A 25,768-nucleotide genomic window follows, 5' to 3' on the forward strand; every position below is an offset into this window, starting at 1 on the left:
AATAAACAAAAGTTCCTGTAAATCATTTACTACTAATTACGGTAAACAGCGGTGTACTGTGGTGATGATTCGCGAAATGCGAGATGAGAGGTGTTGAATTAATTGTGCACCTATTGTCACCGCAAGTGTCATCGAGGCGGGGTCATGAACTCTGCTGAGTAATTAGTACGCTGTGTATTGTACGCAAAATCACACCCACGCAACAACATTCACACTTCTTGGATTTTATTTATTTATTTTCTTATACACGAGCTTCTGGCGCGATAGTTCAATCCGTTGTGCGTTGTGCATATGTCATTTCGTTCTTTTTTTTCAGGTTTTAGCCTTTTCCTGAAGTGCATGTGGTTGTGTTTGTGGTAGGAGGATGAGTACGGTATTGACCTCATGTCTCTCGTCGTTTGACACTTTAATAGCCATTCTAATGTAGTGCAGGGTTAAGAGGCAGCCGACATATGGACCCTTATTGTACTCGGACGCTGCGTCTTCGGCGCATACACTCATCATTCCATCAACGTTCATTGCCAATCTTTGTCAACCCTACAGCTAGCTTCATTAGCGTTCATGTGCTATGCTAGGATAAACCCAAATCTGATCCACAACCCTTCATGTTCTATAGTCTTGAACCAATACTGTGCTCTCTCTCTCTAGCAAAATATGTGAAATGGGCGGCTTATGTATATCCACGCTAACAACCTTATAGGGTTCAAAAACCCCTATCCTAGGCAGTCGGCAAAATATTGACATCTAATAAAAACGTACATATTTTTATTCCTATACCCCCAGAATTAACAATTCTGGACCTGCTTCACTGAGACATCCATGAACTGAGACTCCTCTGTGAGTATATTTGACCATTTAGACGTCTTCTGTCCACAAATAAGGAAAAGCTTGCGAGAAAAAAATGCGAGAAATTTGATATCCACAGAGTTTCTATGACTTATCTCGACCGTCTTCCATGCCCATTTATGCTCGGATCCTCAAAACTATCATACAGTTTCCAGCAACGAAAAATCCAAAGATTTCTTCTGGAAATGCGAATTTTTCAGCCGCAAATTCATGCAATAATGTTCATTCCCCGAATATGTATAGTCAATATAGAGAAAGTTTCTGGTAAAAACCAATACCGAACAATTTTTGTTGGCAAATGGGTATTAAATAGAAATATCTACAGCAAGGATTTGCAGTTAACGGACCTGGGTTGACGAACAGGAACAACCGTCAAGTAGTCACTGTAATTGCGTTCAGGCCCTCTAAGAATTTAATCTAGAAAAAATCTAGAAAATCTAAAAAAAATCAGATCAGAGAATCAGAGAAAAATCAGAGAAGGTGAAATATATTTTTACTTTTTACTGAGCACTTTGATGAGTTTAATAGAAATTGCTTTAGTGACAGAAGGCTTAAATTATGCAATTTAGCGCTAGACATAACGTTGCCCTATGTACTTTCGCAGCAAATGTGGTCTCATTAGGAGTTTTGCTCTTTGGTTTGTCGCATTATAAACAGTATACGTTAGCCATACAGATCACGCATCCGAATCCTAGCAGCAACAGTAATATGGCATACAACGAAGCGATAAACATAGGGAAGAGTTATTATTTTAACTTTTGGAAGCGTATATATGTTTATTCACTTATTTGTTTATTTACACTCCCACAACTAACGTTTTTCATCTTGCTTCACCGAGATATCCATGAACTGAGAATCCTCTCGAATACTTCTGGTGCTTTCTTTCGATACCTTCGATTTTGAAATGCAAATAACAGGGTTTTCTCATGTTGCTTTCTTTTCAGAAAAGCATTTAAAGAGAGTCGACGGTAGCAATGACAGAAACTCATCACTCAGATTACGTGAAAGTGTTGAAAATTAAAGGTAAGTATTAAAATTCACATTAATGAACAATGAATATAAACGAGACTCTGCTCCTCAATTCGGTTGCGTTTCGCTGTGTGACTTATGGTAAAACAGCATGTGTGCTTACATTTCCGGAAAAATGTCTTTGAAATAGTAAATGGTAAATAGAAAAATAAGAGCGCGCACATAAAAATAAAACAACGAATAAAAGTAAATAACAAGTAAATAAGCAAAATTAGAAAGACCTATATCACTACTTGGGCTACTATAAAGAGACAGTGAACAAAGGGAATTATTTAGGAGGCTGTACCGGCTTAATAATCGAAGCAGAAACGCTATCAAGCATGGATACTCTCAATTAATGAAAGATTTTTTTTAAAGGAGCAAATGGTGAAGAACGTACGCTGCAATTCCCATTGAAACTCGACCTTGAACGTCCGAAACGTCCGCGCACGACTTTTTCCGAGGACCAACTCCGACTGTTGGAGGAGGCATTTCAGGAGAATGGCTACTTGACTGGAGAGGCACGTCTGGCATTAGCCACACGTTTGGCGTTAAGTGACACACAGGTTGGGTCCTGCAAAGATTTTGACGAGAAAAAAAAACTACGCCATCTATCTTATTGCTGTCTCTATTTATACTTACATTCTCTACTTTTTTGAAATCAAAAAACACAAGACAAACAGACAAAACAAACAACAAACTGACAACAACAGGCTTGTTTTCAATCCTGAGCTCCTTTTTTAACTATACATACTGTAAATCTATGCAACTACTACAATTACTGAGAAAAAGCCGCTCGCATTCACTTCACAAAACAAAGGCGCAAAAATTTTGCCCGAAATTTTCTGCGTAACATCATTATAGGAATAATCTTCGGTTACTGTTTATTTTTCAGGTAAAGGTTTGGTTTCAAAACCGCAGAACGAAAAGCAGGAAGAAGACAACAAATGACGAAACCAGGTGAGAATCAGTAGTTCAATAATTAGTAATAATGAGAATTAATAATTCCAATTCAATAACTAATAATAAAAATTCGACGTCTCAAATCAGAGAAGATCTAAGTCACCTATCAAAGAGCCATTACCAAAGAAGATAGTGGTAAAAATCTTTATAAGAATCCCTAGAATTCCAGAAAGTCAGATTGACGGCTTAAAATGAGAAAACAGACGAACTAACTGCGCTATCCGTCTCTCCTTATGTACGAAGGGTTACAACAAGAGTTCAGATGAATTGAAAAAACTTCCGGATTTAAGGAACACTTTTGAGCTAAAGAGCTAATTTACGACTACCTTTAGCTACAGCTAATGGTTAGCCTAACCGATAAAAATATATTTGATTTGATAGCAGCGTAAACTGTGGACACACAACAATTTTCGAGTCAGGTTTCAGAATTCGGATGTAATCTAAACTTTATGAAAAGTTTACAGTATCACCGTTACACCATGTTGCTCATAAAACAAATAGTGCAAAAAATAGGCAACAAATAATACGTAAACACTAGAGACTTATAGTCGGATCCAAGCCACATGACGTTTGGTGCAGTTGCGTAAGCGGCTGCGCTCTAAGCGGCGCGGTTGTGCGTGGCGGTTAAGATTGAGAGAGCGCCCTTGCTAGCTCTACTCATCGTTTATCGCGATAGTCCCACCTCAACTCCAACCGCTTCCTTCAACGCGACGCTTCCAGCGCAGCTGCTTACGCAACTGCTCCGAGGTTCATGGCCGTTAGGCTACACTATATATTTTTCGCAACACAAAATTAAATCTACAATTGCCGACGTGGAAAAGCATGCACTATGAAGGAAAAACAAAATTCAGAGGAAAAAAAAAACGTATATTTCAGAACTAACACCGTCTCACCTAAATCAACCACTGCACCACCACAACTGCCATCACAGTCAATTCAAATTCCACTACAATATCAAGGTTACGCGTACCCGCAGCAATTCCTCACAGCCACGACGTTCTATCCATTCCCTACGTTGATGCCTCCACAGATTCCGTTCTGAATGAACTTGTAAATAAATATTTTCACTTCAACTTTGTTGAGAGAATATTCATAGGTTGAAGAAATTGTTTGATCGTACCGTAGTCAAGGTTGGTGTGAGCACAATCACTGTCACTAGTTCCACTGCTGACCTCTTCACATAGCTCTCTTTATTATCAAAGAATTGTTTGAAAAACGGTCCAAAGAGTACAGAAAAATAGGCGCAACAATGTCAGAGAACATGATTTGTGGTGAAATGGAGCTTTGCTTAAGTAAAATTTAAAAAGTGATCGTCCTACCTCGAAACTTGCTAGACTTACTCAAGCTCAACGAAGACGAAGAGAAACGAGACATTATTTTTCATCGCTTTTTCACCGTTCAACGTATTTCTCCATATACAAGCTATGAAAGGAAGAAATATTGCAACTCAACCACCGTGACCTTCTTAGTCTGTAACAGGTCTCAGTGAACCTGAAGATACTTCGAGGACCAATTATTCGGGAAGTTCCTCACAACGCAATACGTTTACGCATTTATTGATTCAAATTTGGAGTGTACATTTACTCCTCATTCAATATTCTTCAATACGTGATATTAAGCAAACCAATTTTCCAGTGCATTTACGGATTCTGTTTTCTGTTACTGCATTACAAGTATGCCCGATGAAGTAGGTCAATTCTGTCTTATTAGAAGCAGCATATCACGAAATTGACGATGATGGGTTCTCTGGGAGAAAACACAGAGTTGGGGTTCTAGATTATGGGCATGCGCGTGGTCACGCCTTAACTTCCTTCAACCGTCCTTAAATACCGTGTGGGAAACGGTTCATTTCCCACTAGGTATATTAGAAGTTGCCGACATCGCAGCCAACACAAATAAAGCCATTAAATATGCTGCTGAGGGAGGCGGCACGTCCTAACGTATCTCGTAGGAACCAAAGCGGTTCCCATGACGTTTTTCAGGACGATTAAGGGGAATTGAGTGTGGCCACGCTAGTAATCCACACCTCCAACTCTACATTGTTCCACAAAGAATTCGTCCCCAGATCTCTACATCGTCAATTTCATGATATAATCACCTTCAAATCACTACTTCAACATCACATCCGCAATTGGTAAACGGTTTGAGGCTGTACCGTCGATGGTTCGAAACGTTGCTAGAGCGCCCAAGTTTTTCATCTCTCCGGAGTCGACGAGTTAGTGTTATACTTGTCTGAGAGGATAAAGACAGGAGTTTAAGCATGGAGTGGTCCACGCAAGTCATGCGCCAAACCGCGCCCTTATCTCTGGACGCTCTATCTTTTTTCACTTAGCAGCTTTAGCTTAAATGTCATAGATCGCCTAAGACTAGTGCTTAGGTCTTAGGGATATGATTGATTTAGTTATTTAACCCCAGAAATAAGAACGCGACTGAGTGGCTCCCCCACCTACACTTTATATTTTTACACACACTTTACACTTCAAACACATAGAGTTGTGATGTGCATTAGAAGCATAAACGTGGCCCTGCTCAATCACCCTTAAAAAGCAGCGAAGGAACCGCCTTAGTTCCTCCAAAGTACGTTAGAACGCGCCACCTTTCTGCAGGCTCCGGTTCCTTCAGCAGCCTATTCATTGATTTTACATGAATAGGCTGCTGAGAAGACCTCGTCGATTATCGACCGCTCGCTCGTGAATGCGGCGCGTGCACAGGTGTGACGCGCTCCAATTAACCTCGGAGCAGCGAACGCCGTTCCCGAATGTCAGGACGACCAGGAGAAATTGGGAGAAACCACGCCCATATTTGTAATCTACATACCGAACTCTATGTTTCCCATCATGTTTGCACACTACGTCAATTTCGTGATACGATGACTTTGGTGGCAACATCAACAGATAGCGTCTTGGCAAACAAATTTCTTCTAAAAAACAAACTTCTACTTTCCTGCAAGGACTGACTAAGCCGTGCATACGAACGTAGACGATTGACGACAAAAATCAACTTTAGAGGTGCCACATCGTGTCTGTGGAAGAACACTTCCCACAGTTCCACAGCTGCTTACCCTTGGATCCGAAATTAAAACATTCGAGGAGCTAGGGTCTAAGCATTAGTCCTAGAGGATCTACGACATGTAAACTAATGTTACTACGAGAAAAAAAAAGTTAGATCGTCGAGAAATAAGGAAGCCGCTGATGGGTCCCCTCAACCACACCTCCCCCCTCTCCCCAAAGGGTCCCAAACTTGCATCCACTTTATTCATACTTCAGAGGACAAGTGCGAAGAAAATAGAACAGCTCGTATTGTTTCCGTACCAAGTGACATTTGCAACAATGTTTGTAGTAGAACGCATTCGAAAGTCAATCTCTCGCGCCTTCGCCTACCGTATCAGCCGCGAATCTTAGCAGCGTGCCCGCCATTTGAAATTTTTCGATCATCGTCCGATCGCTTGCTGACAGTTCGCCGTTCGAGTCGGTAGTTTTTTTTCCTCTCGGGGATGTCCTTCTGTGGTTGTGGACGGAGTCATTTCGTTGATTCTCCGCGGTTCACCAAACATTCTCGACTTCGTCTCCTTCTCGAACTCTCGAGTTCCTTTCGGAGATCATCTGCCTTCGTTTTCAGCGTTTCGTTTCTCGTTAGCCACGGTCAGAGCCAGTAACTCCTGACATCCAGACGCAGTGCATCACCTCGTCGGCTCTAGCAAGATGATGCTTCGGAGCAGGAACAACAATAGTGTGAACATCATCAATAACCAGAAACCAGGTATCACCTAAGAATCCTATAAGCTCATCATAAATCCTTAATTTTTATTTAGTCACTTGTCTGAAACCTTATTAAAGTCCTCATATCTGCATTTTTCATCTTTCTTTCCTCTATACCTACCCTTTCCAGCGGATGTGAAACGCGGAAAGAAGCAGTCGATCGTTACCGGTGAAGACCCTCTCGAGCCGAAAGCTAAACGACCTGCGTTCGCTGACCTCAGCCGAGTTAGTAACATACGTATCGATCGCGACTTAGTAGGCGACCTTGTGAGCCAGAGTTAGCAACATCGCTCGAAGAAGTCGATTTAAGGATTATGGGCCAAGGCGTACAGCTCTAACCTTAGTGTTTTCAACGGGAACGATAGTTGTTTGGGCACTAGCTCAGGCTTTGTTACTAGATATTCTCGGAAGGATGAATTTACCTGGAGAGAACTCAAGCATCAAAAAAGATAACGATCAGAAATTTGCTGCGTAGTGTAGGTTAATAAATCATGGAAATCAAGAACGAGTAAAGAAATCGCAGCACAAATGAAATCGGTTGATGGGCAGGGTTGTTTTCAGCTTATTTGAGAACTGGTAACATTCGTCAATGCGATAGTAGCTCGAATGGGTAGTATACAGCTTATTATTTGCGCTTATGATGACATGGTGAAGTTTTTCGTTGGAAAGATGTTTAGATGATGATGATGACTTTAAACAAAGGGATGTAGTTCCCATGCCTTATCAAATATGCCGAAAAGCCAAGGATTTCTTTGATTTTAATCTGTACCTAAAATAAGTCCTCTGGATAGGAAAAGTCGCGATAGGTTGAGTATCTGATTAAGTCTTTATTCTAAGGGATTTCATGGCACATATTGATCTCCTCCTAACAGCTTTCTTTGTTGGATTTCTGTGCAACACAGTAGTTGGTTTTTACTCAGTTGTTAGATTTCTTTGGTGGTTGGGAACATCAAAGAACTCCATATTGATTGATCAATACTTGGTTTTTCCGTTAAAATTTTGGCTGGTTCTGGACGAATAACTACCGTTTGATAACAAATATTGTCAATCCTTATGTGTTAATGTAAAGGCATATGACCTCTTTTGAATCGAAAAGTTTAACTAGTCGCAGTTAGAGTTAAAGGCATCACTCCACGAATCTGAGGTGGTACGGATTTCAGGTGGAGTATTCGTATACGGGATAGTAGATTATGGAGAGGGGAGTGATTCCATCTGTTTCATAATCTACTATCCTGCATACGAATACTCCACCTGAAATATGTACCACCTCAGATTCGTGGGGTGATGTATTTAAACGCTAACTAGTCCTGCTACCTGATGATGGTTTCACGGATATGTGCTGACGTAGGCAAGCGAAATATTGGATATTATTCTGGTTCTATCGAATACAGGCCATTTCCAATGTGGTTATCGATTCGACGAAGAAGTTAACCAAAGATGGTCGTCGTAATTGTCGCCGCTCCAAAACTCACTCAGAGAACTCGTTGCCTCCGATCAATGAAAGCAGGGACAGGTAATAAATATTATGAGAATTAATTGTTTATATGATGACCGAGATGTATTTTTCATTTTTTTTTTAAAGCGAAGAACTGAAGCCTATTGTTGAACCAGATCCATGTCCGGCCTATGACTATGATGCTGAAAGTGGCCCAGATATCGCAAACGTCTCCGAGTTTGCTTTCGATATCTTCAGATACTACAAGTCTCGCGAGGTGAGCATCACTGGGTTAACTAATAATTTAAAGTTTAAAAAAGTGTTGAAAACACTGGGAATCACTTTTAGTTTGATCAATGATAGCAATTAGAAAAATGAAGTTTTTCTCTGCTTTAGAAGTACCACATTATTGTTCTTTTTGTGTTACTAACGCAAGGCTTTAGAAACAATTCCATGTTCCTGACTATATGTCGCAACATCCTAATCTCAGCAAACAGACTCGAGCAGTTCTCGCTGATTGGATGGTCGAAGTAGGAGATTATCAAATATTCATTTAATTTCTGAAATGATGCCTTCATATTCAACTTTGTTTAGATACAAGAAACGTTCGAACTCAATCATGAGACACTCTATATGTCAGTAAAAATGGTTGATATGTATCTTTCAAAGACCAAAGGAGTAGTAAAAGATGACCTGCAGTTACTGGCAAGTGCTGCTATCTTTATAGCGTGCAAATTTGAGGTTTGTTAGAGTAAGCTCCTCCACATGACTGATGAGTAATTTTCTTTTCAAATTTTAGGAGCGCAGCCCACCTCTTATCGACGATTTTATGTACGTCTGTGAAGAGGTGTTCAATCGTGAGCAAATGATTCGAATGGAAATGAAAGTTCTTGACACCTTAAACTATGACATCGGATTCCCTCTCAGTTATCGATACGTTAGACGTTACGCACGGGTAAGTGTTGATAAGAGACTTACGTTTCTCTGCTCGAAGTCAAGCGTATTAGTTGTTCGCATTAGCGCTGTTCTAGTTTCCATGTAGTGTTTGTATTTATATCCAAACTTTATTAAATTCGCTCCAGTATTCCAAGTTGGTGCGTTCTTGAACGAGAACTTCCTATGATCAATTTCAAATGGTTCTAATTTTTCGTTTTCAGGAGCAGAGCAAAAGTAGGAGAGTTTTATTTATCATTATCCCACTTAGTGGTGTATAGTCATCAATTGTTGAAAATTGTAAAGTTTTTTTTTTTTTTCAAATGTAGGTGACGAAGACTGATATGCCAAAACTCACACTAGCGCGATATATTTTGGAAACGTCGCTGATGTTCTACGAGTTCGTTGGAGTGTCAGAATCCTTGATGGCAGCCGCCGCTATTCTACTTGCTTTCAAAATGCATGATAAGGACGCTACATGGTTTGACATCTAATAATTTTTGGAATTTTTGGTAGCTTTTGTCACTGTCAGTGTGTTCTCGGTTTAGGAGTCCTATCTTGCAAAAATACTCGGGTTACAAGGCGGAAGATGTTGAACCGTTAATGTGGGAGTTGAACCATATGTTACACAAGCGTCGTGTTATGTACGATCGCCTGGAAACTGTGTTCTCAAAGTATAGTCATGAGTGAGTACCTGGCTTTGAAGTTCTTGCGAATCCTGACTTGTGTTGGAAGTTATCTTAAAATTTCAGAGTGTTCTTCTCAGTAGCAGCGGTTCCTCTCGTGCCAGACGTTTATACAATGGACAGACCTGTTCAGGCTCCGCCATCATCATAAAACTAACGACTTATCGAAGTCAAATCACTGTATACCTGTATTTATGGCACCCAAAAATAGTGTTAACTCAATTATTCCGACTAGCTTATATTGTCTATTTAGCTCAAGTTGTTACTTCTTGGACGTAGTCCCTCTCAAACTTCACATAATCTAATCCGATGTGCTTTCCTAGACATCTTTCCGTCCTCGTTCCTTAGCAATAGCTAACACAATACTTATGTTTGCGCCACTGTTATTTTCTTTGTATTTTGAATTATCCAAGTACTTACAGCTACTTTCTAAAGTATCGGGATCTCATGATCTCTAATTTATATTTGCACCCATTTGTATGCTTATCAAATGAATGCGGGAAGAAAGATCTGGAAAAGACAAGGATTGTTGTGGTATCATCACTGACCTCCTCTACCATTTATCATTTATTAATTCGGCTTAGAACTATTAAATTTATAGTATCGAGCAGGTGGTGTACTCGTTGCACTGTGTTCGATATTCGAGCAGTTCTGAACTTAGTGAAGTGGCCAATAAAATGTTCAAAGTTGGGGAAGATATGCAAAATTAGCATTTCGTTTTACAATACAGCTATTGTTGGACCGCTAGCTAGTGCTACTGTTAACCTGGACAACGAGGTCACACCAACAATCGTTTGAAATATAGTTTTTTAGTACCGATTCTTCCTGATGGACCATATGTGCAGACAGGTATCCCTTCCTGGAAGGGAGAGCAGTTTGTTCAGGAAATGGGTACTGGAAGTGGAAGTTCCTCCCGAAAATCTTGGAGTTCGCTGTTGATTTAGAAAAGCGAGCGGGAGGGAATCGATTCGAGAGCGTTTATTAAAAAAAAACAATTAATCTGGTGGTAATGGAGTGCAGATTGGAGTATTACCAGCAAATGGGAGAGAAATAGGTGCGAACCGTAGGTGGTAGAGTTAAGCATTGTGAGAAGAGGTTAATGTGTGGATCTTTAAATGCGCAGGAGGGCGATTAAAAAAAAGTCGTGATGTGAAGTCAGGACTGAATTCTGTGGCGTCAGAAATCTTTGTGCTTTGTCAAGCAGAAGATTCGTGTTGATGTTGTGACTGTTTAAACAGTATAAATGATTTTCTCTCGTGTTCAGGATTGTCTTAACGGCCAGCTTCAAACCGTAAAGAAAATGACCATATAAAGAATAAATAAATAAAGATCCAATAAATTGGAACCTTATAAGAACATAAAAGTTCCCTGTGAAGAGGTTCTACAGCTCTGTAAGGATTGAGTTCTTTCACAGTGTGCAACCTTTCTTCGCTTTAACAGACGTAGCTTACATCATATTTTAGTGCTATTTCAAGAATTTGCAGGTTTTCTTAGATTTAGCCTCATAAGAAATCGCATTTTCTCTCACTTTCACTCATTCATTTTTCATTGAGATGAGATCAACAGTAAAAAGACTAGCTTTGAAAAAATATAGAAGTCTTCGGTGCATCAATTGACTTGGGATGCGCCAACGCGTTTTACTGCAATTTGTGGATCCCTTTCATCCCTCCGGAATCGATAAATTGATGCCGGAAGACTTGTCCGGGAGGATAAAAACACTGATTTTATCATCGGCTGGTCCCGCGAATGATTGTATAGGCCAACACGCGTTCCAAAACCTCGACGAATTAAAAGACCATACCTCCGTATAAATTCATTAGTTTGGGGTTGAACATCTCTTAACTTACTGTAAATCTTTCATACCGAAGGCATTGTGGGGCATCCGATTAATGATTTCCCATAACCATTCCATTTTTTTTTCTCCTTTGCAAAGTAAAAATGCAGACGAAAGTGAATGACCGCGTAGGGTACTAATGACAAAATTCCTAGCTTTTTTCTTTTTGGTTATAGATATTGGCGCCTAGGATGTGTCTGTTTCGGGATAAAAATTCGACAACGAAACAGAAAACTCCTGTTTGTTTTTCCGTTTTTTGTTTTGTAAACTCTCAACGAAGTAAACAATATAATATGCGGACGTGGTTTCGACTTTGGTAGACCTAGAAGGGACTTTACAGCTCCACGACAGTGCCGTAGTACAACCGTTCCCGTCTATTTTCGTAGGCAAGAAGACCAAGCAGGCCAGCAGTATATACAGCCGGAAAGTACTCATGTTCCAATAGATTAGCAAAAGCATTGCTAACAGATCAACTTCTGCATATCGAAACTAGGTCCCAGAAGTAATTTTGTAACATCTGTACGTGTATTTGTGCATTTAACCTCTCTCTGTTTAAAAATCCCCGTCCAATTAGCTGCACTCCCATCCTGTAATTCATGTGATTTGAACTTCGCTCCGACATTTCCACCACCATGCAACCTTTGCGTAATATGGCCCACGCCCCCTTTTTCATGCGGCGCCGTGGTTTTTGCCGCGACACTGCTTCGCTTTTGAGTTTGTGGATAATACATCCTAAGGATGCGATAGTCGTTTCGACTTCTTCTAGACGAATCTGAATTTCGCTTCATTTTATCGTTATGTTGTGTTTCTCGCGCAATAAGTATATCTCTCAGTAGTAATGATTTACATTTCGTTTGCGACGATGTTTTGTACTTCAGAGCGTGCGGGTCCTGTATTTGTCTTATTTTCGTTCTTTTCGGTTCTCCTATGGGTGTGCTACACACGTTAGACTTGGAGAATTTCAAATCGTACAAGGGGAAACAAGTGATTGGTCCGTTCAAAAGATTCACAGCAATAATCGGCCCAAATGGATCAGGTCAGTTATTTTAAGACTTTATTTCCAAACTTCTTTCACGAGTTATCTGTCGAGTTACTTTTCTAAAGTTTCCATTTTACAGGAAAGTCAAATCTTATGGACGCAATCAGTTTTGTGCTGGGAGAAAAAGCAACGAGTCTTCGTGTTAAAAAGTTGGGAGTAAGTGTCCACCTGCTCATTTCAGTTTTATTTTGAACCTTTTGATGCCCACACCTCTTGTGTTTCTGACAGCTCTACAACAAATCAAAGTTTTTGTACCTTTTACGGTGTTGACTATACTTTGTATTCATATTTGTTCGTTTAGGATCTCATTCATGGAGCACCTGTAGGAAAACCTGTGTCTAACCGTTGTTCTGTAACACTTAACTACAAGGAAGATGACGGTCGCATGCGATCTTTTACTCGTTCGGTTACTAACGCTGGTTCTGAATTTCGTGTAGACGGAAAGGTGAGTAAAATCCTTGTGTTTGTTTCCTTCTAAGCTTTCTTTTTTGTTTACAGCTTGTGTTCTGTTTCAGTTTAATATTTATATTCGTTGAGTTCTATTGTTTTATTTTGGTTCATTCTTTACATCTCATCTCCGTTATGTGTACTTTTATCTTTCTACTCTAGCCCTTAAATATTGGAAATAATCACGATTTGCAGAATTCCATAAGAATACTCTCTATCTGCTCTCATTTTTTTTAGGTTGTCACTGTTCAACAGTATAACCATGAAATGGAGTCAATTCAAATTTTTATCAAGGCTAAAAACTTTCTCGTCTATCAGGTAGATGTGTATACCTATTATCCTTTTCTTCTTTAGTTCTATCTACATTAGCCATACTTTTTAGTGTAGCATTTGTATGATTAGTATTAATTCCAGGGCCAAATAGAATCGATTGCGATGAAAAATCCCAAGGAGCGCACAGCGCTGTTCGAAGAAATTTCAAGGTGTACATTTATATTTAATTATTTTTGTTGTTATTATTATTTGTTTATTCTTTTAACTTATTGACTACATTGTTGTTTTAGGTTTATTTTTCAAACTCAACATCTGGAAGTTTTTCTCTAATCTCTTCAAATACTTTGTTTCAGATCGTGTGAGCTACAAGCTGAGTATGATCGGTTGAAAGTAGAACTTCAAAAAGCTGAAGATGATGCTCAACAGAACATGAACAAGCGTAGAGGTATTGCACAAGAGAAGAGAGAAGCCAAACTTGAGAGAGATGAAGCCGAAAAGTACCAGCATATGAAAGACGACTTGGTAAGGCTTCTTCAGTTCATTCAATAACAATATTCGCTTTGATGATGCCCGTGCATTCTCCACTTGCAGCATCATTTCTCTCTTTTAATTGCTAAGTCATGTTTTCGCGAAAGTCATCATCATATGACCTGCTTTCCAATCTCTTCGTCTGAAATGTCATGAAATATGATTTGTGGTGTTTTAGTTTGTGTATTGAGTCACTTTTAACACTCGCTTGGTTTAGTCTGATGCTTATGACCAGGTAGAGCCTCATCTCTCTTAATTTAGGCTGCCAAACAAAGATTGCTGTATTTACTGGAATTGTTCTATTGTGAACGTCATGGGAAGGAAGCCCAAGATGATTTAGCCCAGAAGAAAACACAGGTTGAAGAACTTGAAGCTAAAAAGGTATGCGTTTCTTTGTTCATTTGCGTGTTTGATGGATTAGATGAATAAGTATAATAAAGGAATGAATTCAGAGTGAGTGCGATGAACTGGTGAATGAGAAACAGAAATTAGTTAAGAAGGCACAACGTGATACTCATAAACTAGAGAAGGAAATCAGCGATAAGGCAAGTCTACCGAATTATTATTTTCTCAAGTCCATCTCCTATTCTAGGAAAGAGAAATAGCTCTTCAACGTCCCTTGTATGTACAAGTAAAACAGGAAGTACTTCATGTAAATACAAAGTTGGAGACGAGCAAGAAAACGCTAAATGCTGTTCAGAAACTTGCAGAGAAAAATGATGAGCAAGTGCATGTACTGGAAAATAATGCCAAGTGAGTTTTCAAGGATTTCCCGTTTTTATTGTTTAGTCTTCTAGTCTCTACTTTGCTAACGTCTTATGTGTATTATGTGTGTTATCTTATGTGTGTTTTTCAATTTTGTTATTTATTCAGAGAACTAGAAAGAAAGAAGGCAGAATGCGAAGCTGAGCTTGAATCTCAGAGTCAGGAGCTTGATTTGCACCTAAACGAGCAACAGGTTCGTCAATGCTTTTTGTGTTATCAGTTCTGTGGCGTTTTTTCTTCCATTTGTAGTCACAGTTTTATGTTCTTAAACTACTAGCGAACTAGTGTTCGCTGATACAGGATGATACCCATGGATTGTCAGTCTTTAATCGCCAAAGTTTAAATTCGTATTACTCAACTTAATGACATATATCGAATATTGACAACCACAACGTGAAAATCAACACAGAACAGGTTTATTCATTTTGGTAGATTTAATGTTGGCAGTCGACGAAACTCCTTAACACCTTCAACATTCTGGTTTTCTCAAGTTTTCTCAGCCAAACGGTCGAAATGTTTGAAGTGGTACTCTTCTACTCCTTTCCATTCTTTGACTTTGCTTCAACCTAACATATTTCTTCTGCTTAGATGTGTATTGTCTGACCAGGTTTAAAGAATTTATCATCATTTCTTACCCACGTAGTAGAAACATATTTTAAAGTAAACTCTACTGTTCCAAAGTTGCAAAAATAAGTCATGGGCAGTTATGAACATGTCGTGTACAGTATTTTTCCAGCAACGATCTGGTTTAGCCAGTTGGTATTTTTGTTTTCAAATATATTGCGTAGTTAAAAAAGAGATTTCCATTTTAATATGAGCTGTTGATTATTTTAGATCAATGAGTATATGCTATTGAAACGTGAGGTGGGGAAAAAATCTGGTCTCATCGATATGCAGCTCAATTCCAAGAGACAAGAGCAGGAGACAGATAGAAGGTGAAAGTGCATCGCTTTTTTATAATGGCCTGTTTTCCATCTAAGAGTGCACGTTTTAGTTCAAAAGTGAACGAAGAGCGTCGTATGAAAACATGGCAGGAGAAAATCAAGAACAAGAAACAGGAAATTGAGCGCCTAAGGAAGCAGGTGCATCTTTTCTACAGTTTTTCTATCAGTTTCCGTTGAGTTAGCTATTTTGTCTTTTGTCGTAAGTTGACTATTCTAGATTGATTATCTTACCGAAAACGCTGAGCAACAAAAGCTTGTACTTCATGAAGAGAAGGCGCATTTGGTGACTATGGAGAAGCAAGTCAAGGAAAGCAAGGAGAAGCTAGAAAAGGCTAGCAACTTGTCCTTTTTTCTATGAAAGATTTGCTTCTCATGTTCTATAACTCTTTTGACATAAGATTCCTTTTAAGGTGTCTGCTGAGCTATCCGAAGTCAATAAGCAGCTTTCTGACGCATCAGGTGACTCTGCAGAATCTGAGCGTGTGCGACGGCGTAACGAAGCAATTGAGAATCTCAAAAGAGTATTTCCGGAAAAGGTCCGCTTGTTTTTCTTTGTATGATGAAAGTTTCCTTATGAGTATATGTGCACTAATGGCACACTATAAAGTGCCATATGCAGTAGTCAGCTTCGTTTACCTTTTTTCTTCCACTTTTCCAAACTCTCGCTTCCTTTGAGCTTCGCATCTTTCATTATTTTTATTTTTGATACAATATCTTGCTCAGATTCATGGACGTCTCGTGGATCTGTGTCAACCAAGTCACAAGCGATTCAACCTGGCTGTAACGAAAGTCTTACAAAAACATATGATGAGCATTGTTTGCGACTCAGAAGAAACTGCGAGGGATGCTATAATGTATTTAAAGGTGGGACTGACTTGTCTTCTAAGTGAGATTTCTCTGGGTGGTTTTTCCCAATAGTTGTCGTCCAGATGTACCGAAATGAGGATTTCGTTACGTGTCTGAGTTTGATCTTTAGGAGCAACGTTATCCCCCAGAAACGTTCCTACCTCATCACGGCCTTGATGTCCATCCAATCAACGAGAAATTGCGTGAATTGTCTCATCCAAAAGGAGTGAAATTGGTCTACGATGTTATCCAGGTGCAAATGCTTTCTTCTCTAAATCAGGGACTCCTCAGAGGGATACAATGTGATTTGCAGTGTAATCATCCTGCTGCGAGAAAGGCTCTTCAATTCGCCTGTGGAAATGCACTTATTTGTGAAACAGCAGAGGATGCAAGAACCCTTGCTTACGGTAGTGCTGGAGGTGATAGGTACAAGGCAGTAGCGCTGGATGGAACGATGTTCCAGCAAAGTGGTGTCATCGGAGGTGGTAGTCATGAACTTAAAATGAGAGCTAAGAAATGGGACGAAAACGCGTTAAGGTACTCCAGAGTTTCGGAGTGTTTTCTAACAAAATTTTCAAATTTCCATAATATACATATGTTAGGCAATTACGTGAGAGACGTGCTCAGCTACAGGACGAAAGCAACACTTTGCACAGGACAAGGCGAAAAGAGCTTGACGTAGAAATGCAGAGGTATGTTGTTCGTTTTCAGTGTCTTCTTCTTTCTTTCTTTTTTAAGGAAGAACTGAATTATGTTCTAAGTGGCTCTCCTTTGAGGATTTTAGGGAGGGGTTTACGAGCTTTTTTAATGCATATTTTGTTGGCATCTGTATGTCGTATGTTGTTGTATTGTCACCACCTTGGAGGAACCATTTATTATGTTAGTCCGACAATACCATTCTTCACTTCCTTTTATGCCAGTGAGGATTTGCGTCAATATGGATAACAGATAAAACATATAATAAGATAATTCACTTATTCGTTCCAGTTTATTGGAATTCTTGAGCAATAAAAAGTTACTTTGGAAATATCATCAAAATATAGGAAAGGTTGAGTCAGTGCATGGAATGCGAGAAATGCTACTTTGCTTTTGCAGAATTTGAGTATTCTTTTATGAGAAGGCTATATGATAGTCATAATAAATATAAATGGGATGTTATAGGAATAAGCTGACGTCTGTCGAGTACCGTCTCAAGAACATGCAGTTGGAAAGGACAAAATGTGAAACCGATACTCTCAACAAACTTACCTTTGAGCTAGAATCGTTGGAATCTGAGCTCAGTGTGATTCCAGTGAGTTGTGGAAAGGAAAAGGCCTCGAACAAAATGTGACCTCACTTGTATCTTCTTTTCAGCCCAAAATCGAGGAAATTGAGGAGCGCATGGTAGAAAGGGAAAGAGAAATCAAAAAGCTTGAAGGAAAGAGTCACGCTGTTGCAGATGAGGTCACACAGTTTTGAACACTGAATTATATTTCATTTGAACGATCTCATTTAGGTGTTTGGTTCTTTCTGTAAGAAGGTAGGAATCAAGAATATTCGCGAATATGAGGAAAGAGAAATGAGGTAAGTGTGGTGATGTTGTGTTCCTCGCTTTTTTGCGTTCGGTAGCTAATTTGTGTCTTTATCGCCCCATTTTACGCTGTGAAGAATGAACGTTCTAGCGTTCTTTCACCTAGTATAAACTGGATAAGTACTGTTCTCAACACTCGCTTTAATTCATAGTTACATTGAAGATTTGGAAATCCTTCGAATTTTGGAACTGAAGGGTAACCGTTCCGCTTTTTTCCTTTGTCTTTATTTGCTTACATCAGGTTTCACCAAGAAAGAGTTGATCGTATGCGCGAGTTTGACAACGAGCTGGATCGCGTTCGTAATGAAATTGAATATTTGCGCTCAGAGGACAAAAATAAAAAGGTTAAACAGGAGACGGACAAAGTAAGTGTTGAACTTTCATTTATACTTCTTTGTTTTCTGATATATCTTTGTAACCTTCAGGTAAAACACCTCGAAAAAGAATTGGAGACGCTAAAGAAAAAAGAAGCGAAGGAAGGGAAAGTGTTGACGCGTTTGGAGAAAGAGATGGACGACATGAAAATCGCTGCCATGGATAGGAAAACTGAGCAAGAAGCTTATGAAGGAGAACTTGCGGCTGCAAAGAAAGAGGCTCAGGTTGGTTCTAATCTCCTTTTGTACTTCTTTTCCACTCACTTTCAATTCTATTTAGTTTTTTTTTTAATTTCGTCACCTCATGCCTCGGTTATTTAATCTTATAAGAGTTGTATGTATCGTTTAGGCTGCGCAACGAGATGTCACCAGTGCTGAAAAAGCAGTGCTGGCACTCGAAAGTGTTGTCAGCAGAAAACATGCAGATAGGCATGCCCTGTTGAAATCGGCGAAGATCAACCAAATCCAGATTCCACTGACGTCGGGTAGCTTGGCAGAAGTGGACGCTGAGGATGAGGAAGGTCTGTCCGAAGTTTGTTTTTTGTATGATTGAATTAGAAATGTGCAGATAAGGGATTTGATGTATGATGTGACTCTTCATTCGCATTCGGTCTAGTTTTTCTTCTCTCTTGATGGGAATAAAACAAGGTCTTACTTCATAAGACCTCTGCGAGGTGCTCCTTTTTAAAAAGCTGGTAAAACGATCCCATTTGCATTTTTGAGGGCTCTACTCCTGATCACTACTCTTGATCCTTATTTCGCAAGAAAATATTAATTTTCTACATTTTTCTTCAATGAGCGTTGATAGTTCTTCAGAAACTGATGGTTCCCAACCATCAAACTCCAACAATCTCTCTCAAGAGCAAATTGAACGCGAATTAATGATCAAAGTGAACTACCGACAACTGCCTGAAAGCCTGAAGGAGGTAATTTATCTGATTTGCCAATGCTTCTGTAGCGTACTCATTGATTCTTTAAGCTCAAAGATGAAGAAGAAGTTAAAAGACATGTTGACCGAATGAACAAGGAAATAAATGATGCTCAAGCGACCTTATCTCGATTAAATGCACCGAATTTGAAGGCTAGCCAACGGTAGTTCAAGTCGTTATTATATAAATTATTTTTTCTTCTCAATATGTATGTCTACAACTTGATCATTAAAGGATGGAGGAGGTAAAAGAGCGTGAAGCGGAAACTACGGAAGAATGCGAAATGGCCCGCAAAAAGGCTCGAAAGATCCGTGGATACTTTGAGAAAGTGAAGACCGAACGTTACCGCAAATTTATGGAGTGCTTTGAACCAGTTAGTCAGAAAATTGACGAGATCTATAAGGTGAACGGTTACAGGTTATAGTTTCTAGTCCACTCTACAATGGTGGTAATTTCCAGGCCCTTTCGCGAAATGCTAGTGCCCAAGCTTTTCTTGGTGCGGATAATATGGAAGAGCCTTATTTGGAGGGTATTCAGGTGTGTTTTGTGATTTTTGCAGCAGCCACCTCAAAGTTTCCTCTTGATGAGTCACTCTAAAAAGGAGACTTAGTGAACTAGGTGATGCACCTCTTTTTAGTACAACTGCGTGGCACCTGGAAAGCGATTCCGACCCATGGATAACCTTTCCGGAGGAGAGAAGACTGTAGCGGCTTTGGCTCTTCTTTTTGCGATGCACGCTCGCAATCCATCTCCGTTTTTTGTACTCGATGAAATTGACGCTGCTCTTGACAACACAAATATTGGAAAGGTATTGTTGGGATGACTGAAGCGTCAGCGTCATAGCGTCTTTTTTATTTCTGTTTGATTGCAACATTGCAGCGTGATGTATGTGAATATCTCATGAACGTTTCCAGGTTTCTTCCTTCATTTGTGAATCGGCGCGAAATGACATGCAGATCATCATCATTTCGTTGAAAGAAGAGTTCTACAACAAGGTAGATTCTACAAAAGATTTAATTACGTACAGCCACGGCTAAGATTCGCTGAGTGCGCTCTGCAGCGACAGACGAACACGTGACCAATGAATAACGAGGTTCAGGATGCAAGAGAACAAAGACTAATGGGACTTCGTTACGCGTTAATTAATCCTCGCACGTTAGATCAATCTAGTGGTTCGGGATTCTGCCTGTTCTTTTCCTAATAAGTTGCTAGTTTATTTCCAAGCTGAGGAAAGGGTAGGGGGATGCTAATGACTATGTTCGTGTACCACTTGTCATCTTTATCATACTCCGCTTTCGCTGTTCGCTGCAGAAACAATCTTACCCTGATTTATGTTCATTATTTAATTATAAGTTTAATGTATGTGCCTAGAGAACTCCAAAATTTTTAATTTGAAATCTGGTGCTTTGAATTTGTCGAAGAGTCGGATTGATATCTTGGTTCATATTCTTTTCCAAATAATCGCAAATTATAACTCTTAAGTAGGATTTTTCTTTCACATTGGCAGCTACCAGTTCCTTTTGAAAATAGCCTCTTCCAAGTATTGCTACTACAGTTTTTTTTTGTAATTTCTAAGGTTTGGTTCCAATTTCAATTCTGGTTTTCTCCAGACTCGCACTCTCGTCTGAACTGATTGTTTTTGCTTTTGGTTTGCTTTTTTCTTCATAACGAAATCACAATAGTACTAATCAATGGTTAATAGAGGTTTTGAATGAGGAAATGCGAAAAAAAGAGGATGCATGGCTTCGAACACGAATAACATTATTTCAAAAAAAAGCTAAATTGTTAGAAGTAAGTGCGTTACGTGGATCTCGATGTAGAAACGATCAGTTCTCAGAATTTTAATTATTGCGCTAGCGGTCCAAGTAATATTACGACCAGTTTTTTTTTTGTTAAGGAAAACTGTTCCATTCGGAGTTTATGTGTAATTGCGATGCTGATTAGTGTTCCTTTCATTAATTTGAGTTGAAGGAACTTCTTGCCACACTGATTCCGCTTGATTTTTTTTGAAAAAAATGTTATCACTGCTTTGAAAACTTGGACTTGCTCATTGAAAACTTTCTTTCTTTTGTTTGCTAAATGTCGATTCCTTTTACATTTGTTATCTTCATCCTGAAATTTTGTTGCAGGTCACATTTGTGCTACCTTATCCAGTAGTTTCATTCATTCAACTTCAGGCTGATGCGCTAATTGGAATATATCCTGAGGCAGCAGCATGTTCAACCTCCGGTGTCCTCACGTTTGATTTAACACCGTACAAGCAGACTGGTTTGAATGAAACTAACACCAGCATGATGGAAACCACCGTAGTGAATCCGTAATAGTAATTAATCTAGCATTGTAATGTAAAGATCTCAAGATATATGTAGACCAAATTATTCTTTTTCACACATTTCTTTTTTTTTCTGATCATGTACAGTAACTATACATTCATGCTGCCGACGGTGTACTGTGTATATAAAGAGGCTATTTCTTGTACGTATATTCTCTCCTATAATCCGTGCGCTTATTTAGTAATATATGTTTTCATTTTTCACTTTAAAATAGCAAACTAAGGGATATTTATTTTCGCCACTCTATGATTTCATCAGTTCACTTGTGTGAAAATTTCTCCAACATTTTTTTGAATCACTTTCATTATAGCCAAAACCTCTCATTCATTGTTTTCTTCTTCTTTCTTTTTTTCGATACTCATAAGGATCATTTGACATCATGTAGTGACGCTGCATGTTCCGCACTGTACCGTTTAGATTATGATTTTGGAGGATTTGATCTGTGAATATAATGAATGCAACGAACACTGTACAATAAAGTCTTCCTTTTTTTCACTATCGTATCAGCAACGGTATAAGGTTCTGTCCATTGTTATCCGTATAGACTATAGAGTGATCTGAGGTGGATTGAGGCTCCATTAGTTGCAGATGTTGACTATAGAGTGACTATAGAGTCATATGTCATGTCACTGCGGGTTTATTTGCATGCTACGTTTATTCCGAAAAGTTTCACACCCGTAGTATTCACTAACTCAAATGTTAATTAACTGTGCAGATATTTTTCCCCTCAACGAAAAGTTCTGGTTTCGGCTTACTCATGAAATAGGGGAAAATGATATGACCCAGGGTGTATAAAGAGTTCGAATTTTTTTTTTCAAAATTTCTCTCGGATATTTAAGTGTGAGTCGTGGTTGTTGTTGAAAATACAAGTACATGCGACAATATAGTGAATATTCGAATAGTAGAATGATGTTCACCAAATCCCCTCCGCATCTTAACTTTAGTCGATTGAATGAGGCGAATTTGTGGATAAGATCAGGCATAGTTGTTTACGCTCACATTTTTTCTTTAAGTTCAGTGATAGGATGTCCTTTTGTTAAATCCTATTGTTGACATACTAGTTACAATTGATTTTGTTCGATCACGTTATCTCTAGATCTATTCTCCCGAAAAAAAAAATAATGTTTTCTAATTCTTCCTAATATGCCTTCGCTCTGTTGCTGATCAGAATCTAACAGCATTTTTCCAGATATGAGTATATATTGGCTCAAAAATTTTGTTGGTATACGTCAATCGGATTTTGAGCTGTTACGAGTGCCGACGCCGAGAACGGAATTCTGCATTCATGTCACTATGAGGAGTATTCAGGTTAGAAGTTTTAATTTGAGTCATTCCTCTTTGAAATTACTTCCTTTTTTAAAGTTTTACGCGTTTCTTTTTAAAGAAGACACGCCTGGCTCTAAGTTTCATATCTACCGTTAAATCACAAGAACTGGACCAATTATTTGACCAGTTTTTGAAAATTAAAGGAAAATGGTGGACAAATCAAGGATTACTAATAATCTTTTTCTCAACAGCAAAAAGGATTTTGTGTCAATTATGTTTTCCCACGTCCCGCTTTCTTCGTTTAGCAAGACGTTAATTTACTCGTATCTGCAACGGGCTGGCATTTTCGTGCAATCTGATTCAGATAATTCCAAATCTGGTGGTGTGATTTACAGGGAGTAAACATTCTTGTCATCGTATGCATGTTGAATTCAAAATATACGTATCGGATATTGGTTGTTCCTTGGTCATTCGAAATAAACAAAAGCTGGATTACATTATTTGAGTTCGTATCTATTTAGACTGGTGCTTTGCTTGGTTCAGTTCTGGCTCCGCTTGCGGCCGTATGCTTTGACAACAAGGATATGAGTTCTAAGAAGCTCACGTGAGTTTTGAAAAGACTAGTGGTTAGTCTAGTGTGCTATCTCTTTCATGTTTTCCAAGTTCAGTGAGAAATTCGTGAATGGTGGAACAAATGGTGCTGTAATTGGAGCAGTTATGGGTCCATTCCTGACGTACCTCGCTCTACGCGATATGAGTAGCGTGCGGTTGTATGACAAATGTTATCGATTGAGGTGAAGAAACTAACTCATAGTGATTTGTAATACTCGAAAATGTGTGTGACTTACAGGTTTGACAAGCAACAACTGTGGCAGCATCGAGCCTGCGTGGTATCGGCAGCCCTAGGTTATTTGAACAACGGATCATTGGGATTTGTTGTAGGATTAGATCTTGCCCTACTTGCGAGCAATATTTTGGGAAAAATTTGGTAAAGATTATTGCCTTTTCTAGTCAGAGGAATTGCATTTGTAGAAAAGAGAATGAAAAATTATAGTTGAATAATTTGACCATTTGTTCAGCATGATGGAATTATAGCGTGTGTAGCGTTGTACTTGCTGGATAATGATTTGCTGAGTTTTAGCCTAGGCTTAGGTACTAACGTGCCTTTGCAGATTTTATATTTACTAGAGAGTTTGTTTTCCGTTATTGATCATAGAACTTGAAAATTTTGTGCTATGTTGAGCAGTTTCTATAAATCTCATTATTGTTTGTTATTGAAAGGACTACTCAGAGAGTAGTAAAAACTTGTAATCTTTTCTACAGATGACTTGGCTATTGATTATTACTACGTTCTAAAATTGTAAGTCTACATCAACCCAATATTAGACCACCTCGGCGAGAAAGAAGGATAGAGAACAAGATAAGTTACTCTAGAACAATGTATTTGCCTCTTCGCGCATCCTCACACTATTTCGTCGAAAATTTAGCCAATTTACTGGTCACTGTGCTACTGTAGTCGACTCACTGGACAGATTTGGTGCGGCGCATGTACAAGTTGGAGCGTTGCAACTGAAATCGTTGTGAAAAATGGAGTCCTTCATGCCGTTTTTTTAAACTACGACTAGGGAGGGTTGAACCACCCCTGTTTCCGCAATCACCGGCTCCTTATAGAAATTGTCCATTGGAAATCCATACCACGTCTGATCCCTGGGTCGAGGTGGTTCCGCTCAATCCTCCGTAGTGGTTTAAAAAAAAGGACTTGAAGCTGCCGTTTCTGCGACCGCTTGCATTGCAACGCGCCACCGTAGTGCACGCGCGGCGCCAACGAGTCAGCCTTCGAGGATCAATAAGGTCTCTTCATCAGCATATTCGGGTTAAAGTAATGAACAGACTGCTGAAGGGAGCGGAAGATGTACATACAGGCGCGTACTAACGCACCTCGTAGAAGCTAAAGCGATTCCCACGGCGTTTTTCACGACAATCGCGGTGAGATAAGCGAAACCACGTGGTTTTCTGCAATCTTCTACCCCGTATAGAAGCTTTCCATAAAAAAATCCGTCGGATTCATGGTATGCTGTCTGTGACCAAATTCAAACTCTTCACTATGCGGTCTAAGTTCATTGGTTTACAATGGGGGCTTGTTATTGTTCTTCCTACTTAATGAGTAGGAGCTGCACATTTGTTTTCCGAGGTAGGGTACATTTACGTTGTTCCAAGAAGTTCGTGGAGGATTTTTAATTGAATATATCCTTTTTATTTTCCTTTCAATTCCTACTACCATCTAGGAAAATAGGATACCTACGGATTTCTAGCCCTTTCCGCCAACCTCAAATTTCTGCTCGAGATGAACTCTAGTCTTACTAAGCTTTCTAAACTTGGTCCAGTTGTTGTTGTTTACTGTAACTTTATATCCAGCCATTTTATTACTAATCATTTGTAGGGAACGATTTCTCCAACATTTCGTGAAACACGAAGTCCTTCATGCAGCCCCGCTATGGGGTGAATTTATACTCAATTCATGCCTGATTTTTCAATCGATTACTTGAGTGGTAGCCCACGAACATTAGTTAATATAAAAATGCTAGTCCTTTGACATTTTCTTATCACTGGGATCTACTCACTAATCGTGCGGACGTTTTAAGATAACCTCGTCAAGGACCACAGACTCAAAAGAAGAAAACTCGCTATTTCCCCTGCACCTTGTATTTTTGTTTTATTACTATATCATTTATTTTTTTTAATTATTATCATTTTATTTTCAATTTGTCCTCTAACACAAAAACGCTTACTCCAGACATAAGTAATTAAAATAATGACCTATCAGTTAGTATTCAGCTCACAGTTGCAACGTGTTTTGACCCTCGCTAATAAGTAAAAGGAGAAGCTTTGAACCAAATTCCCTAATTCTGCAACCTTGCATGTAGATAATATTTCGGCTTTGAGACAGATTTTTTTCTAAATTTCGTAGTTTTCTATTATACGTAGAAACCT

General features: G+C 39.1%; 3 protein-coding genes across 6 annotated transcripts; all 3 read left to right on the forward strand.

Annotated features, from left to right (window-relative positions):
- Positions 1-1,820: 1,820 nt before the first annotated feature.
- On the forward strand, positions 1,821-6,472 carry RB195_003713 (uncharacterized protein; the record flags this gene model as incomplete). Of its 2 annotated transcripts, XM_064201482.1 has the most annotated exons (6): positions 1,821-1,869; positions 2,233-2,420; positions 2,750-2,814; positions 3,694-3,776; positions 6,084-6,288; positions 6,436-6,472. In XM_064201482.1, 6 exons carry the CDS (start codon positions 1,821-1,823, stop codon positions 6,470-6,472), a joined length of 627 nt encoding a protein of 208 aa, XP_064057362.1. The 2 variants fall into 2 exon arrangements, with proteins under 2 accessions (XP_064057362.1, XP_064057363.1); XM_064201481.1 differs by lacking the exons at positions 6,084-6,288; positions 6,436-6,472 and having other exon boundaries at positions 3,694-3,859.
- A 46-nt stretch (positions 6,473-6,518) lies between these two features.
- RB195_003714 (uncharacterized protein) lies at positions 6,519-9,780 on the forward strand (the record flags this gene model as incomplete). Its single annotated transcript, XM_064201483.1, has 10 exons — positions 6,519-6,576; positions 6,706-6,800; positions 7,967-8,088; positions 8,158-8,287; positions 8,454-8,540; positions 8,605-8,751; positions 8,810-8,965; positions 9,273-9,424; positions 9,492-9,629; positions 9,696-9,780. The coding sequence occupies 10 exons, from the start codon at positions 6,519-6,521 to the stop codon at positions 9,778-9,780; spliced, it is 1,170 nt and encodes a 389-aa protein (XP_064057364.1).
- Positions 9,781-12,390: 2,610 nt separating this feature from the next.
- Positions 12,391-23,769, forward strand: RB195_003715 (uncharacterized protein; the record flags this gene model as incomplete). 3 transcript variants are annotated; one of them, XM_064201485.1, is made up of 35 exons in its annotated part: positions 12,391-12,499; positions 12,582-12,658; positions 12,804-12,947; positions 13,187-13,267; positions 13,364-13,431; positions 13,576-13,744; positions 14,012-14,131; positions 14,203-14,295; positions 14,343-14,503; positions 14,624-14,708; positions 15,350-15,450; positions 15,510-15,597; positions 15,677-15,790; positions 15,870-15,995; positions 16,183-16,323; positions 16,436-16,558; positions 16,619-16,842; positions 16,908-16,997; positions 17,467-17,596; positions 17,659-17,748; positions 17,801-17,868; positions 18,117-18,240; positions 18,301-18,474; positions 18,599-18,770; positions 19,066-19,175; positions 19,229-19,341; positions 19,413-19,581; positions 19,638-19,715; positions 19,816-19,986; positions 20,093-20,173; positions 21,356-21,446; positions 22,701-22,819; positions 23,299-23,381; positions 23,446-23,571; positions 23,628-23,769. In XM_064201485.1, the coding sequence occupies 35 exons, from the start codon at positions 12,391-12,393 to the stop codon at positions 23,767-23,769; spliced, it is 4,155 nt and encodes a 1,384-aa protein (XP_064057365.1). The 3 variants fall into 3 exon arrangements, with proteins under 3 accessions (XP_064057365.1, XP_064057366.1, XP_013302799.1); XM_064201484.1 differs by lacking the exons at positions 22,701-22,819; positions 23,299-23,381; positions 23,446-23,571; positions 23,628-23,769 and having other exon boundaries at positions 21,356-21,499; XM_013447345.2 differs by lacking the exons at positions 12,391-12,499; positions 12,582-12,658; positions 12,804-12,947; ... (26 more) ...; positions 20,093-20,173; positions 21,356-21,446 and having other exon boundaries at positions 22,703-22,819.
- Between the last annotated feature and the right edge of the window lie 1,999 nt (positions 23,770-25,768).

Source organism: Necator americanus, chromosome IV (genome assembly GCF_031761385.1).
Source record: "Necator americanus strain Aroian chromosome IV, whole genome shotgun sequence".
NCBI classification, from domain to species: domain Eukaryota; kingdom Metazoa; phylum Nematoda; class Chromadorea; order Rhabditida; family Ancylostomatidae; genus Necator; species Necator americanus.